This window comes from Macaca thibetana, chromosome 5, assembly GCF_024542745.1.
Source record: "Macaca thibetana thibetana isolate TM-01 chromosome 5, ASM2454274v1, whole genome shotgun sequence".
In the NCBI taxonomy this organism is placed as follows: domain Eukaryota; kingdom Metazoa; phylum Chordata; class Mammalia; order Primates; family Cercopithecidae; genus Macaca; species Macaca thibetana.
This window is the reverse complement of record NC_065582.1, coordinates 95,266,418-95,282,795: the sequence shown is the minus strand read 5'-3', so window position 1 is coordinate 95,282,795 and position 16,378 is coordinate 95,266,418. Positions and strand designations below refer to the sequence as shown.

General features: G+C 36.4%; 1 protein-coding gene across 4 annotated transcripts in view; it reads left to right on the top strand.

The window, feature by feature from the left end:
• The window catches only part of GRID2 (glutamate ionotropic receptor delta type subunit 2), a 1,531,999-nt gene that overhangs the window by 1,359,599 nt on the left and 156,022 nt on the right, over nt 1-16,378 (top strand). The window contains exon 15 of one of the 4 annotated variants that reach the window (XM_050790432.1): nt 252-645. The exons of the other annotated variants lie outside the window; for them this stretch is intronic. Coding sequence (XP_050646389.1) covers nt 252-522 — 271 coding nt within the window. The 3' untranslated portion in view covers nt 523-645. Of the gene's footprint in view, nt 1-251; nt 646-16,378 lie in introns of those variants that run through there. 4 annotated transcript variants of the gene reach the window in all.

Below are 16,378 nucleotides of genomic sequence, written 5' to 3'. Positions count from 1 at the left end.
CCTTCCAAAGTGCTGAGATTACAGGCATGAGCCACTGTACCCAGAGATTTTCTGCATCTTTTATGTAAAAAATATTGCATGAACATAATAGTAATTAAATAAATATTTAATAAATTACACCAAGTGTTGCATTTCTTATTAGCCCTGTGATGCTTTACCTATCAGAGATTTTAATTCTCAGAAAATATACTCTAGTGAACTGCTAAAAAGTAATATTAAGCATTGAACATTATTTTTCCTTTGATATGCAGTATAGATGTTGGCAGTTTAAATTGTTCCTTTCTGTGGAGTTTCTTGATAATGACATCCTGCATCCTGATTCCCTGGACAAATGGAGAGAGGGAGAGCCAGGAAAGAAGCAGGACCTGGCAATCATTAGTGCTGTGCCAGCTCCTCTCTTTATACACATGTGCCACATTAATTTATCACCCAAAACCTCTTGCTAAATTCAGAAAATATTTGCATTTGTTCCATTTTTTTATAGCCATAAGGAAAAAGACATCTTCCCTTTTTGTTAACTGATTTCAAAAACTATGAAGATCATCAAATTTAACCATTTTAGTACATTCTGGTCAATATGTTTTATACATCGGCATCCAGGGCCATTGATTAAACTAAATAACTTATTACTATTGTGATTATCTTCAATGAAAATATAGTATACTAGGTGATTTTAATAATTCAATATTACTTTTCAGGTGACGATATTTCTATAACACAACTTCTAAAATATTAAGTTACTTTAATATGTAACAAATATTAGCATGTAAAATAAAAAATATATAGTGATACAGTAACTACATTTATTATCTGCTACCTGTCAGATGTCTTCTATGTTTATGTATTTCATAGGCACTTTAGAACAATCATATAAGGTGTTGCACATTTGTTCATTATAGCATTGCTTATTAGTGCATGACTGCTATGCTACAAGTGCATACACTGAGTGGATGAGTCTGCACCTGGACAACTTTTGAATTCAGCTTAGGAGATATGGGTTATAGTGATACACTCACATGTACGATTGTATGTGAGTGAACACACATTGGAATGACTTCAAGGAACCAGTAAGCGCTACAATTTATATAACTATAGAAATGGCTAGAAGAGTTTTGCTTCCTTTTGTGTCCTTTCTGCACATAAACTAGATAACTTGGCAGCAGACGTTAAAGTCAGTCTTTTTTTTTTTTTTTTTTTGGTCATCAGATGTGTGTGTGGGGGGGGGTAAGTAAGGCTTGCAGTGAATTCTCTACCTGACACTATTTGTCATCGGATGTTTTATGTGGTACTCACCTTGTAACTTCTTAGTTTAAAAAAATTTAGTCATATGTTGTCTCATTAAAGGCGTTTAAGAATGAAGAAAACTGAATTTTTCAGGTTGCCTTCATCGTGCAATAAATAAAATTAACTCCAGTGTTGACTTCAGAATCTTAACGATGCAGAAAGCTAAAAAGAAAACCAAAAAGAATGAGCTCACGTCTGTTCTCAAATCTTGTGGATATTAGGAAAAACTAATTCATTAGTTTAATTTTATAGTTCATCCATAAAGAGGTCACATTTTGCTTATTGGCTTCTAGTCCCTAAACTTGGGATATAGAACTACCCAAAGCACAAAAACAATTACATGTTCCAAGTTGCATGGAGAATAATTTTTCTTGGATTCATGATAGTGACACATATATAAACAGGTGTTCAAAACTAATCACAGAATTTGAGAATTTTTGGAAATGGAATTAACAGTATCTATCCTCTTTCTGACAGGGATGAAAGTAGTTCACAGGAATAAACAACTGGCTTAGAATCACAAAAAGAAGCAATAAAAGTGGAAAAAATTCAAAATTTCTGATTTCATATCCATTTTTCTGGTCACTATACGTTCTATCTTCCCTTATATTTCTTGTAAAAGCATGTAAGAATAATGTCAAGCTTATATTCTTATATTGTCCTTACTACATGCTAGACTCTAAGCTCCTACACATAATAACCTGTGAGGTAAATACTGTTGCTGTCCTAATTGTACAGACCCAGAAACTGGGACATAATGAAGTAAAGTAACCTGCGCAAGTTCACGAAGCTGTCGATTATTAGAGCTGAGATTCAAACCCAGAGTCTGGCTCCAAAAATTGGGTCTCTTAACCATTCTGCTATACTGCTTTTCCCAAAAATGACATATGCTTTTAACAAGTGTGTTTCAAATAAATACTTAGGGATTCTCTTTCTATCTCTCTCTACACATGCATGCATGCACAGACACAGACACACACAGAGTAGAATTAATCACAATCCTTGATCCTTCACCAATACTGTCATTATTGGTCCATAAATAGCTACTTTTATTCATTTATTTGGTTAGTTTTAAACTCTTTAGTTGTAGTCTTTTTTCCTATTAACTATTAGAATATTTAATTTAATATTATAACTATTGGAATTATTTTCCTATTAACTATTAGAATATTTAGTGCTTTCTTTTTGCATTTTTACTTGGATTCAAAAAGAGAATATTAGATCTTTTTAGCTCCCTCTATCTTGATACTTCTTACACTTTACCTCTTGGGTCCTACCTCCTGTTGTTAAGCTCCTGAGCTCCTTGAGTTCACGCATGTGTTTGTACATCTCTAGTGCCTACTTTCTTGTTTGGCGTGCAGTAAGCATTCAATAATTATTTCATACATGATAAAAGATCTACTTAATTTTTGGCTAAAGGTCAGCCCATTTACTTATAGCCAGATAAACCTCTGTGCTTTTTGCTTGCTTGATAATTTCTAACGTCTTCCTTTTTATCATAATTATTTTTTCTTTCTTGGTTTCTACAGTTTTTCATCCAACCAATAAAAAAGCTAAGAAAAAAAAAAGCTAAGAAGAAAAAGAAAACAAACACAGCACCTGCCTACCCTTCTTTCCAACTCCCTACTGTAATAATTTTTATGCATTCATTCCCACAAGGAAAGTAAAAACATTCCTTTAACTTGAAAGCATAATCCTAATCCTTTAATTCCCCAATTGGAATGGGGTGCTTTCCAAGCATTCTGTTCACCATTTGGGAAGGGGAAAAAAGCAGCCCCTATTGATTGCCCACTTAGTGCCTCCAGGATTGGTAAACAAATGGCTTAAGCTCTGTATTCAGCTGGTTAAAAGAATCTCTCAGAAAGGTACATAAAACCAGAAGTTAAACAGTTTACTGGCTTCCCTTTAGAGATGCAAAATATAAACTAGCCCCAAGCTCTGAGAGCAGAAGTGATGTTACTGAGACACATTTGTAAACATTAAGCAATATGAAAGCATACATTAAACCATGTAGTATAGACAACACTTGCAGAAAAAATTTTAAGGAAAACGAAATCAGTGAAGACTAGAATAAAAAAGGTTACTAGACTTGAGCAGGGAGAATTCAAGAATAAATCAAATTTGGATATGAGAACAGGTGCAGGTAAAATAGGAAAACATGAGAAATTCACATAAATAAAAACAGTCATCATGTGTTGAAAGGATGATGAGAAGGAACAACTTGACTGGAGATAATATTAGTCGAGGGATTTAGGTAGAGAAACTAAAATTGAACATGACAGACTATCAACAGCTGCTAGTTATAAAGCATCTACTGCGCTAAACACTTGATATGTTTCATATACTGCTTGCCACAACTCTGTGCATTGCATTTCATAAATTTGAGGAAACTGAGCCTCAGACTTAAGTATCTTGCCAAATTCACATAGCTAATAACAAACAGATCTAGGACTCAGGTTGAAGCTCATGTCCTTACTCAGCACCCTCCACCAGCTTTGTGGGGCTCTGAGAAGAGAAATATCTGTACAGAGGAGGATTTGAGGAGTCTGAGGTGTTAGGTTAACTATTCATTGAGGAAGGCCATTTGCAAGGCTGCTGTAGTATTCCAGCTGGGAAGCAGTAAGAATACTACAAAAGAATGATGGAAAAGGATTAGAAAAAAAGATAAGTCTGGAGAAGGGATAGGGACAACTTGGTGAAAAATCAAAGAAGTGCATAAAATCCGGGAACCTGAATGAGAAAGGCTGTGCAGATTTCAGTGGCCACAAACAGCCCCCTCGTTTCTCCTACTTCTTCCAGCTCTCTAACTTCTCCTTCTTGGTCATCTATTACAAGTTTGCATCAGCTCTATTTCATCATTTTTAGAAAGGCAACGATTAATTATTTTAATTATGATCATTCACTGCCCAGTAAACAGATAATTATTTCTAAGAACCATACAGCCTACAGATTTCTATTCTGTTGTTACTCACATCACAGTCACAGATTCCTATTGATATTCTTCTTCTCTCTCACAATACATCAGATTTTTTTTATTTATATATATATACACACGTTTTATTTATGTGTGTATATATAATAATATATCTATTATATATATTTATACACATATTTTTGCTTTAAAAGAATGACATTTTATCCTATAAAATGTGAAAGGAAATTATTTTCTTTTCTCACATAATACACGTCTATTTAGATAAGGACTACCCTCTGGAATCCATACAAAGGAATATGCTCTTCCTATAGCAGAGCAACCTCCTCTTTAAAACATCTGTTTTAAATTTAGAATTTTTAATTTAAAAAACTTCAATAAACAAGAAAAATGAGTAAGCTTATTGGTCTATCAATCTTTTTCTGTTTCCTGAATCCTCGTGGAGCTATTTTTATGACAAATATCCTGTGAGTTTTAGTAAGCACCCTGACTGCTACTTCTACTGGAGAATCTAAATAATTTACATCTATTTTAGAGTTTAATCTAAATAGATGACAGAGTAAGTATAGTTAGTGATATTTCCAGTATGTGAATATTTCAAAAATATTTATGGGCTCCATATGATTTGAGATTAGTTTTATTAATCTTGCCAAGCTGTAGCCAAATTTTAAACAATTATAAACCTTTACTTTCAAGAAGCATATAGCATTCTCACTGCTAAGCACAAACGTAGGCATCAAACAGCAACCCCATGGGGTAGATTTTTAAGTGATACGTGTTTCCATTCTTCTTGTACTACATCATACAGCATTCGGGGAACACTGTATTCAAGATACAACAGTACCCTTTATGAACAAGCATCTTTATTAGACTTTTCTGGGATAAGTCCTGAGCTACAGGGAAGATAAATGACTAGTGCAAGGTGCAAGGCAGTATTTCAGCTGGATAATAAGCCCATGACGCTGGACCAAGCTGCTTTTCAAGCAGCAAGTCTGATCAGCCATTTTACAAATAAGATTTGTGCTGTTTCTAGATCTCTGTAAATATTGTTTCTTTAAAAAAACCGTTGGTTTACAAAAAGCGTAGTTATTTTACCGATATAATCTAGGTGTTAGTAAAGGCTTTTAAACAAAATATTCCAGAACTTAAAACCACAAATTTGCATTGCACTTGAAAATACACACACACACACACACACACACGCGCGCACGCGCACACACACACACACACACACACACTCTCCAGAGTAATTATCACTCTCTCAAAAACCCTTTTATTCCCTTATAGTTAATCACATTTTTAACATTCAAAACACTCATTCTACTCAACAAACATAGCCTCAAGACACTTTTTACTGTTTGAAAAATTCAGTCTACTTTTAAAAGGAAAATTTGATGTCATCAAAAATAAAGAACATGCTACTTTTTCATAGACCCTTAAAATATTGTAAGCATAGTGACATCATGGGAATAAACATGTGGGCTTACATAATAATTATGTCAGTAGAGGAAACAATCATAGATTTTGAGCCATGAGTGAGCCTTTGGCATGCATTTAGATAACTCTCTGATTTTTCAAATGTGAAACCAAGAAGGGAAGTGGGGTGCCCTGCCCAGGGTATAACCCTTGATTAAAACCATGCTCTGGAGACCACTGGTCCAGGCTACCAGTCCAGTGTCCCATCCCCTGCCCTGTTCTGCCAGTTCCTTTTGTTTAAAAAAAATCAGTTTTTATCCCTAAAATTTACCAGTAAAATATATGTTTTCACAAACATAGTCATGTCAATATATTACATAAAGGACAGGAATATTCATTAGGAAATAATTTAACAGAGCCATAAACATAACTAGAACATCTGTTTAAAAATTGTCATTACTTCATAGACACAAGAAAATGCAGCACAAAGATGAATAGAGTGCTTTGGAATGTGTTCTCTAACTTATAAAGAAACTCTGCTGTAGCCTAAAATAGGCTGCTACATTCATTGAAAACTCACCAGGTGCCAAGTATCACTATAAAGGCCCTAACTATGTTAAATCATTTAATTCTCATAATAAGCTTGTGAGATAAATATTATTAGCTTTATTTTATAGAAGAGGAAACTAAATCACAGAAATGATTTGAAATTTTCCAAAATCAGAAAACTAATAAGTGACAAAGCCAGGCTTTGAACCCATGCTGTCAAAGACTATACTATCCTGGCTCATTTTCCCACAAGTCTAAGAACATGCACCAATGCTGGAAAAGGATAATAAGGATCTAAATTGTCTTCATGACTGCCGGCGTGACTGCCTTCCTTCATATTAAAATGCTGTTGCACATTTTAGTTTAAATGAAATGCAGAGTATTTTTAGAAACTTAAATGGTATAACAATACCAAAGGGTCCTCCATTACAGGGAGGGAGAGATCCGTCTGAAATTGAAGCTGTCTTACATCAACTGACTAGAAGTAAATATATTGAAAATTGAAAGCTATGGGAGGATACTGAAATATTTTCCCTTCCTCTCACCTTCCTTTGCTACAAGTTAGCTTAAGACTCTACATAATCAAAACTTTAATTCTTCTTTCATGGAAGTTTTAATTCATCATTACATTTTAATTGGTGGAATTCATAATTGCCTCTTATCTATCTCATTTCATAGCTCTTTGAGCAGTTCAAATAAACTAACATCATAATTGGTCAGACTGTCTACTTACATGTTAAATGTTTACTAATGTGAAACAGAATCTGATACTTCTAGACATGAATTATGGCTAAGATGAAAATATAAGAATTTTTATATGGAATAAGAGCCATTATTCTGTATAGCCCAGATAAGTCTAACATAAGCTCTAATGATTTCTGTATTTGTGAAATTAGTTCTCTGTTTTAACACCAATTTCAAAACGAGAAATATATACCTCAATGGATTCATTTACTTTTTTTCTTTTTATTTATTTATTTATTTTATTATACTTTAAGTTCTAGGGTACATGTGCACAATGTGCAGGTTTGTTACATATGTATACATGTGCCATGTTGGTGTGCTGCACCCATCAACTTGTCATTTGCATTAGGTATATCTCCTAATGCTATCCCTCCCCCTCCCCCAACCCCATGGCAGGCCCCGGTGTGTGACGTTCCCCTTCCTGTGTCCAAGTGTTCTCATTGTTCAATTTCCACCTATGAGTGAGAACATGCGGTGTTTGTTTTTTTTTTTCCTTGCTATGTTTGCTGAGAATGATGGTTTCCAGCTTCATCCATGTCCCTACAAAGGACATGAACTCATCCTTTTTTATGGCTGCATAGTATTCCATGATGTATATGTGCCACACTTTCTTAATCCAATCTATCATTGATGGACATTTAGGTTGGTTCCAAGTCTTTGCTATTGTGAATAATGCTGCAGTAAACATACGTGTGCATGTCTCTTTATAGCAGCATGATTTATAATCCTTTGGATATATACCCAGTAATGGGATGGCTGGGTCAAATGGTATTTCTTGTTTTAGATCCTTGAGGAATCGCCACTGTCTTTCACAATGGTTGAACTAGTTTACAGTTCCACCAACAGTGTAAAAGTGTTCCTATTTCTCCACATCCTCTCCAGCACCTGTTGTTTCCTGACTTTTTAATGATCGCCATTCTAACGGGTGTGAGATGGTATCTCATTGTGGTTTTGATTTGCATTTCTGTGATGGGAGTGATGATGAGCATTTTTTCATGTGTCTGTTGCCTGCATAAATGTCTTCTTTTGAGAAGTGTCTGTTCATGTCCTTCACCCACTTTTTGATGGGTTTGTTGTTGTTGTAAATGTGTTTGAGTTCTTTCTAGATTCTGGATATTAGCCCTTTGTCAGATGAGTAGATTGCAAAAATGTTCTCCCATTCTGTAGGTTGCCTGTTCACACTCTGATGATAGTTTCTTTTGCTGTGCAGAAGCTCTTTAGTTTAATCAGATCCCATTTGTCAATTTTGACTTTTGTTGCCATTGCTTTTGGTGTTTTAGACATGAAGTCGTTGCCCATGCCTATGTCCTGAATTGTATTGCCTAAGTTTCCTTCTAGGGTTTTTATGGTTTTGGGTATAACATTTAAGTCTTTAACCTGTCTTGAATTAATTTTTGTATAAAGTGTAAGGAAAAGATCCAGTTTCAGCTTTCTACATAAGGCAGGCCAGTTTTCCCAGCACTATTTATTAAATAGGGAATCCTTTCCCCATTTCTTGTTTTTGTCAGGTTTGTCAAAGATCAGATGGTGTAGATGTGTGGTATTATTTATGAGGGCTCTGTTCTGTTCCATTGGTCTATATCTCTGTTTTGGTATCAGTATCATGCTATTTTTGTTACTGTAGCCTTGTAGTATAGTTTGAAGTCAGGTAGCATAATGCCTCCAGCTTTGTTCTTTTGGCTTAGGATTGTCTTGGCAATGAGGGCTCTTTTTTGGTTCCATATCAAGTTTAAAGTAGTTTTTTTCCAATTCTGTGAAGAAAGTCATTGGTAGCTTAATGGGGATGGCATTGAATCTATAAACTACCTTAGGCAGTATGGCCATTTTCATGATATTGATTCTTCCTATCCATGAGCATGGAATGTTCTTCCATTTTTCTGTGTCCTTTTTTATTTCGTTGAGCAGTGGTTTGTAGTTCTCCTTGAAGAGGTGCTTCACATCCCTTGTCAGTTGGATTCCTAGGTATTTTATTCTCTTTGAAGCAACTGTGAATGGGAGTTCACTCATGATTTGGCTCTCTGTTGTCTGTTATTGGTGTATAAGAATGCTTGTGATTTTTGCACATTGATTTTGTATCCTGAGACTTTGCTGAAGTTGCTTATCAGCTTAAGGAGATTTGGGGCTGAGATGATGGAGTTTTCTAAATGTACAATCATGTCATCTGCAAACACAGACAATTTGACTTCCTTTTTTCCTAATTGAATACCCTTTATTTCTTTCCCCTGACTGATTGCCCTGGCCAGAACTTCCAACACTATGTTGAATAGGAGTGGTGAGAGAGGGCATCCCTGTCTTGTGCCAGTTTTCAAAGGGAATGCTTCCAGTTTTTGCCCATTCAGTATGATATTGGCTGTGGGTTTGTCATAAATAGCTCGTATTATTTTGAGATACGTTCCATCAATACCGAATTTATTGAGAGTTTTTAGCATGAAAGGCTGTTGAATTTTTTCAAAGGCCTTTTCTGCATCTATTGAGATAATCATGTGGTTTTTGTCTTTGGTTCTGTTTATATGCTGGATTACATTTATTGATTTGCGTATGTTGAACCAGCCTTGCATCCCAGGGATGAAGCCCACTTGATCATGATGGATAGCTTTTTGATGTGCTGCTGGATTCGTTTTCCCAGTATTTTATTGAGGATTTTTGCATCGATGTTCATCAGGGATATTGGTCTAAAATTCTCTTTTTTTGTTGTGTCTCTGCCAGGCTTTGGTATCAGGATGATGTTGGCCTCATAAAATGAGTTACGGAGGGCTCCCTCTTTTTCTATTTCAGAAGGAATGGTGCCAGCACCTCCTTGTACCTCTTGTAGAATTCGGCTGTGAATCTGTCTGGTCCTGGACTTTTTTTGGTTGATAGGCTATTAATTATTGCCTCAATTTCAAAGCGTGTTATTGGTCTATTCAGGGATTCAACTTCTTCCTGGTTTAGTCTTGGGAGGGTGTATGTGTCCAGGAATTTATCCATTTCTTCTAGATTTTTTAGTTTATTTGCATAGAGGTATTTATAATATTCTCTGATGATAGTTTGTATTTCTGTGGGCTCAGTGGTGGTATCCCCTTTATCATTTTTTATTGCATCTATTTGATTCTTCTCTGTTTTCATCTTTATTAGTCTTGCTAGTGGTCTATCAATTTTGTTAAACCAGCTTCTGATTTCATTGATTTTTTTGAAGGGTCTTTTGTGTCTCTGTCTCCTTCAGTTCTGCTCTGACCTTAGTTATTTCTTGCCTTCTGCTAGCTTTTGAATGTGTTTGCTCTTATTTCTCTAGTTCTTTTAATTGTGATGTTAGGGTGTAAATTTTAGATCTTTCCAGCTTTCTCTTGTGGGCATTTAGTGCTATAAATTTCCTTCTACACAGTGCCTTAAATGTGTCCCAGAGATTCTGGTATGTTGTGTCTTTCTTCTCATTGGCTTCAAAGAACATCTTTATTTCTGCCTTCATTTCATTATGTACCCAGTAGTCATTCAGGAGCAGGTTATTCAGTTTCCATGTAGTGGTGCGGTATTGAGTGAGTTTCTTAATCTGGAGTTCTAGTTTGATTGCACTGTGGTCTGAGAGACAGTTTGTTATAATTTCTGTTCTTGTACATTTGCTGAGGAGTGCTTTACTTCCAACTATGTGGTCAGTTTTGGAATAAGTGTGATGTGGTGCTGAGAAGAATGTATGTTCTGTTGATTTGGGGTGGAGAGTTCTGTAGATGTCTATTAGGTCTGCTTGGTGCAGAGCTGAGTTCAATTCCTGGATATCCTTGTTAACTTTCTGTCTTGCAGATCTGTCTAATGTTGACAGTGGGGTGTTAAAAGTCTCCCATTACTATTGTGTGGGAGTCTAAGTCTCTTTGTAGGTCTCTAAGGACTTGCTCTATGAATCTGGGTGCTCCTGTATTGGGTCCATATATATTTAGGATAGTTAGCTCTTCTTATTGAATTGATCCCTTTACCATTATGTAATGACCTTCTTTGTCCCTTTTGATTTTTGTTGGTGTAAAGTCTGTTTTATCAGAGACTAGGATTGCAACCCCTGCCTTTTTTTGTTTTCTATTTGCTTGGTAAATCTTCCTCCATCCCTTTATTTTGAGCCTATGTGTGTCTCTGCACGTGGGTCTCCCGAATACAGCGCACTGATGGGTCTTGACTCTTTATCCAATTCACCAGTCTGTGACTTTTAATTGGAGCATTTAGCCCATTTACATTTAAGGTTAATATTGTTATATGTGAATTTGATCCTGACATTATGATGTTAGGTGGTTATTTTGCTCATTAGTTGATGCAGTTTCTTCCTAGCATCGGTGGTCTTTACAATTTGGCATGTTTTTGCAGTGGCTGGTACTGGTTGTTCCTTCCCATGTTTCGTGCTTCCTTCTTGTAGGGCAGGCCTGGTGGTGACAAAATCTCTAAACATTTGCTTGTCTGTAAAGGATTTTATTTCTCTTTCACTTATGAAACTTAGTTTGGTTGGATATGAAATTCTCGGTTGAAAATTCTTTTCTTTAAGAATGTTGAATATTGGCCCTCACTCTCTTCTGGCTTGTAGAGTTTCTGCCGAGAGATCTGCTGTTAGTCTGATGGGCTTCCCTTTGTGGGTAAACTGACCTTTCTCTCTGGCTGCCCTTAACATTTTTTCCTTCACTTCATCTTTGGTGAATCTTACAATTATGTGTCTTGGAGTTGCTGTTCTCAAGGAGTATCTTTGTGGCGTTCTCTGTATTTCCTGAATTTGAATATTGGCCTGCCTTTCTAGGTTGGGGAAGTTCTCCTGGATAATATCCTGCAGAATGTTTTCCAACTTGGTTCCATTTTCCCTGTCACTTTCAGGTACACCAATCAGTTGTCGATTTGGTCTTTTCACATAATCCCATATTTCTTGTAGGCTTTGTTCGTTTCTTTTTACTCTTTTTTCTCTAAACTTCTCTTCTCGCTTCATTTCATTCATTTGATCTTCAATCACTGATATCCTTTCTTCCAGTTGATCAAATCAGCTACTGAAACTTGTGCATGCATCACATAGTTCTCCTGCCATGGTTTTCAGCTCCACCAGGTCATTTAAGGACTTCTCTGCACTGGTTATTCTAGTTAGCCATTCATCTAATCTTTTTTCAAAGTTTTTAGCTTCTTTGCAATGGGTTCTAACATCCTCCTTTAGCTCGGAGAAGTTTGATTGTCTGAAGCCTTCTTCTCTCAACTTGTCAAGGTCATTCTCCACCCAGCTTTGTTCCGTTCCTGGTGAGATGCGTTCCTTTGGAGGGGGAGAGGCAGTCTCATTTTTAGAATTTTCAGCTTTTCTGCTGTTTTCTCCACATCTTTGTGGTTTTATCTACCTTTGGTCTTTGATGATGGTGACGTACAGATGGGGTTTTGATGTGGGTATCCTTTCTGTTTGTTAGTTTTCCTTCTGACAGTCAGGACCCTCAGCTGCAGATCTGTTGGAGTTAGCTGGAGGTCCCTTCCAGACCCTGTTTGCCTGAGTATCAGCAGCAGAGGCTGCAAAACAGCAAATATTGCTGAACAGCAAATGTTGCTGCAAGCCAGATGTGGGATATAATCTCCTGGTGTGCCATTTGCTAAGATCACTGGAAAAGCACAACATTAGGGTGGAAGCGACCCGAATTTCCAGGTGCCATCTGTCACAGCTTCCCTTGGCTAGGAAAGGGAATTCCCTGACCCCTTGCACTTCCTGGGTGAGGTGATGCCTCATCCTGCTTCGGCTTATGCTCGGTGGGCTGCATGCACTGTCCTACACCCAGTGAGCCCCAGTGAGATGAACCGGTACCTCAGTTGGAAATGCAGAAATCACTGTCTTCTGCGTCGCTCACGCTGGGAGCTGTAGACTGGAGCTGTTCCTATTTGGCCATCTTGGAACTGCCCCACCTACTTTTTTTCATAATAATCCGTTCTGCTTCTGTCATTTTACAAAAGCTCTTTATTTTTGAAATGTTAGTAACTAATGAAAATGATCACAATCCAATATGTTTTTCCTTTGTGTATTACTGGCCTAAGAGAACATATTTAAAACTTGCATGTTAATGATATTTTTACTAGTGTTCCACGAGCATGGGATACGGCATGACAGAAAGGAGCTGGCACACTAAAAAACATCATGAGATTTCTACTCTGCAAAGTGTTCTATCTTTATCCAAAATAGTGATTTTGATAGTAAAATTTTTGTTCTGATGATTTTTCTCAATTTTCTGTGTATTTTCCATTAATGAACCAAAATCCCTGTAGTACTCTCTACAAAAACCATCATGGCCCTTCTAGGGAGCCTCTTATATTCTTTGTGCTAATCAGCATGAATTTTACTAGTATTAATTTCCTCTTTTCTGCATGTTTTTAGCAAGTGCAGAAATTTGCCAAACAAATTACTTCTCAACCAGAATATATTCAGTAAAGTGACCCAAAATCATTCATTAAGGTAGATGAGAAAATAGACTGGGACTCACAGCCTGTAAATATCAGACCAGCCTGACTCAATTTAGGACAAGGGGAATCATTGAAGGATTTAGAAAAGCCTAGCCATAATCAGAAGCATGCTTTTTGATCAGTTTGAAAAAATATATATGCAGTGAAATAAAAGGAATTGACTAGATGAGAGAGTACCAGATAGGAGGCCATGTTGTATCTATAATGTCTCCAAGAAGGTAGAGATTTGTGTCTGTTTTATTCAGAGATGTATTCCAACGCACCTGGAAGAAAGCCTAATACATAATACCTGTTTGATAAATATTAGCTGAGTGAAAAAATTCATGAATGAATGACCCAGGCAAAATCAAAGGCCTGACCTGGAGTGAAGGCAAAAGAAATGAAAGAGAAGGAAAAGATATTGTGAACTTAGTGTTGGGCATCAAATGACACAGAAATCAAGGGAAAGGAGGGGCAAAATCATTGTGAAATCTTTAGCCTCACTGGCTGAGAGATGGATCAAGAAGTCATTAACAAAAGAGAAGTCAGAAGAGGAAACTGATTTGAGAGTGAAAGTGCTAATTTTTGTCTAGGTATATTGAAACTGGGGCACTAGAGGATGATATACCCGTATAAGGAAATGTAGGGATTATGACAAAGAAATGACAAAGTAGGGTGGGAATTTGAGAGAGAGCCTGGAGCGATGTTTATTGACTTGGGCAAACTCTCCATTAAAATAGTAAAAGCCAAAGACAGCCCATGGAAAGGGCATAGAGATAAACAGAAAAAGGTTGAGGCAACAATTTGTTTTCAAATGTCTCTTTTTTGCTTTCCTATTCTTTCCATTCTGTGGTCACAAACCTAATTGAATCTCTTAGCACATCATGTTGCCTGTCTCCTGGAAACCTGGGTTATCCTTTTCTCTCCAGACTATTCACATCTAATAATCTGTGGACTTCACCTCATGACCAGCCTTACCATAAGGCTTCTCTAGAAAATTCAGCTCTTTATTATATTTCCATATTTTATCTTCCCTGTACCACTGATGTCACATTTTTGTTAATCATTTCTTGTGTTCATACTTGACATTTCAAATATGTTCTAAATTCTTAGCACACAAAGAATCTATCTTATACTTCCATTTTTATCTTCCATAATAAAGTAGGTGTTCAATGAATTTTTGTTACTAATGTTTGAAGGGGAAAAAATACAACCGCATCCTCACTATGACTACTAAGGCAAGCAGTTTACTAGAGATTAGGATTCATGCTTATTCATTCAAGCAGTAAATATTTATCGAGCAATTACTTAATGATTGAAACTCTTTGATTTATCTAGAGATAAAACAGTGAACAAAACTGACAAGATTATTGCTTTCCTGAAGCTTACATTTTCCCAGAAAGTCAGAGGAAGACACAGACAACAAATAAGAAAACAAATAAATGGGATAATTTCATATTGGAAAATTTTCCTGAAAGAAAATATAACTGGGACAGAGAATAAAGATAGATCAGTGTGGGAGTGGGACACAGAAGACTGTCCAAAGGAAGGAACATTTTATTACAATCTCAAATGGAAAATTTGGAGGAAGAGTATCCGATGCATAAGAAACCACAGATGTAAAAGCCCTGCAGCGGGAATCAGCTAGGAGTGTTTAAGGAATGACTAGGAGGCCAGTGTGGCTCAAAGAGAGGGAACAAAAAAGGCAGTCATATGAAAGGAGAGTAAAGAGTTAGTTGGGCTCAGATATACAAGAGAACCTTGAAAAACATAGTAAAGACTTAAGAGTTTTTTCTAATAACAAAGACAAGCCATTGGAACTTTTTAAAGAAGCATTTATTATCTCTGGCTCTTAAAGTAAAGAAAGATATATGGTGAGAAGGAAAGAGTGCAGCAGAGGCAGTGAGCAAGAGTGAATGCAGTAAGAGGAGGTAGGAAGCCAGTGTGGTAATCCAGGAGAGACAGGATGATGGCTTAGTCTAGAGAGGTGAAATTGAGATGTAAAAGTGGCAGCTTCCAGTCTATCTAGCTGTGAAACTGATAGGACTGGAAACTGTTTGGGTGTGATATGAGGAGTGAGATAAAGAGAGAAATCAGGATAAGCTTATTTTCTGAACAAATAAATGGATGATGGTATCATTAACTGAGCTGGTAGGTTAACAAACAAGGGAAATTAACACCTCAGCTTTGAGTTTAGTAAGCTTGAGATTTTTATTAGACAGATTAATCTAAGTTATATTATAACAGATGTATAAGTGTGAAATTCAGAAGACAAAATAAATAAAAATTACAATTTGAAAGGTAAAAGGTACTAGGTTATGAAAGATTTCTGGGGTAGATGAAGGACTTTGAGCTTGATGATGTTAGAGATTACTTTAGTAGTTATTATCAAGGGATGCTTAAATGATCTGAGATATACACTGAAGTGGGTGGGAAGAGAATCAAAGCAGAAAAAGATATGCACCTTTTTATAAAGTTCCTAAATTCTAGGAATGAGAATGGCAAATTACTTCGTTATATGCGTTTGACTGTAAGAAAGGAAATCTGAAATCAAATGTTCCTAAGAAATTTATCTCATATAGCAACATATTTGATGGTAGAATGGGCTCCATGGTTGCTCAATTCAGAGATTCAACAGGACAATGTTCTCAAGAACCAAAGTTCTTTTCACCTCTATACTCATCCATCCACGGTGAGTGAGACAAAACTGTCCTCAGGCAGACCTGCCTTGTGACATAAGTATCATGACTGCAGGGACAGAGATAATATTGTTCCTTATTCTCATTCAGGAGAAATCTCTCCCCTCAGCAGAAACAGATTAAGGTAACTTTGTCTCTTCAGCTTAATTAGTTCCTCTCAGGCCATATCTTTACCCAAATCAGTTCATCTTCTTAGGTCACAGGTTTACCCACTCACTGAGCAGATCCACATAAGAATATACACTGACGGCTTAGACTCCTTATCTAATGGGATGGAAGAAACTTTGGAAGGTGTACTATACTATACCTATACTATAACATCCCCTACAACTCATCTAAAGAAAGAATTGAC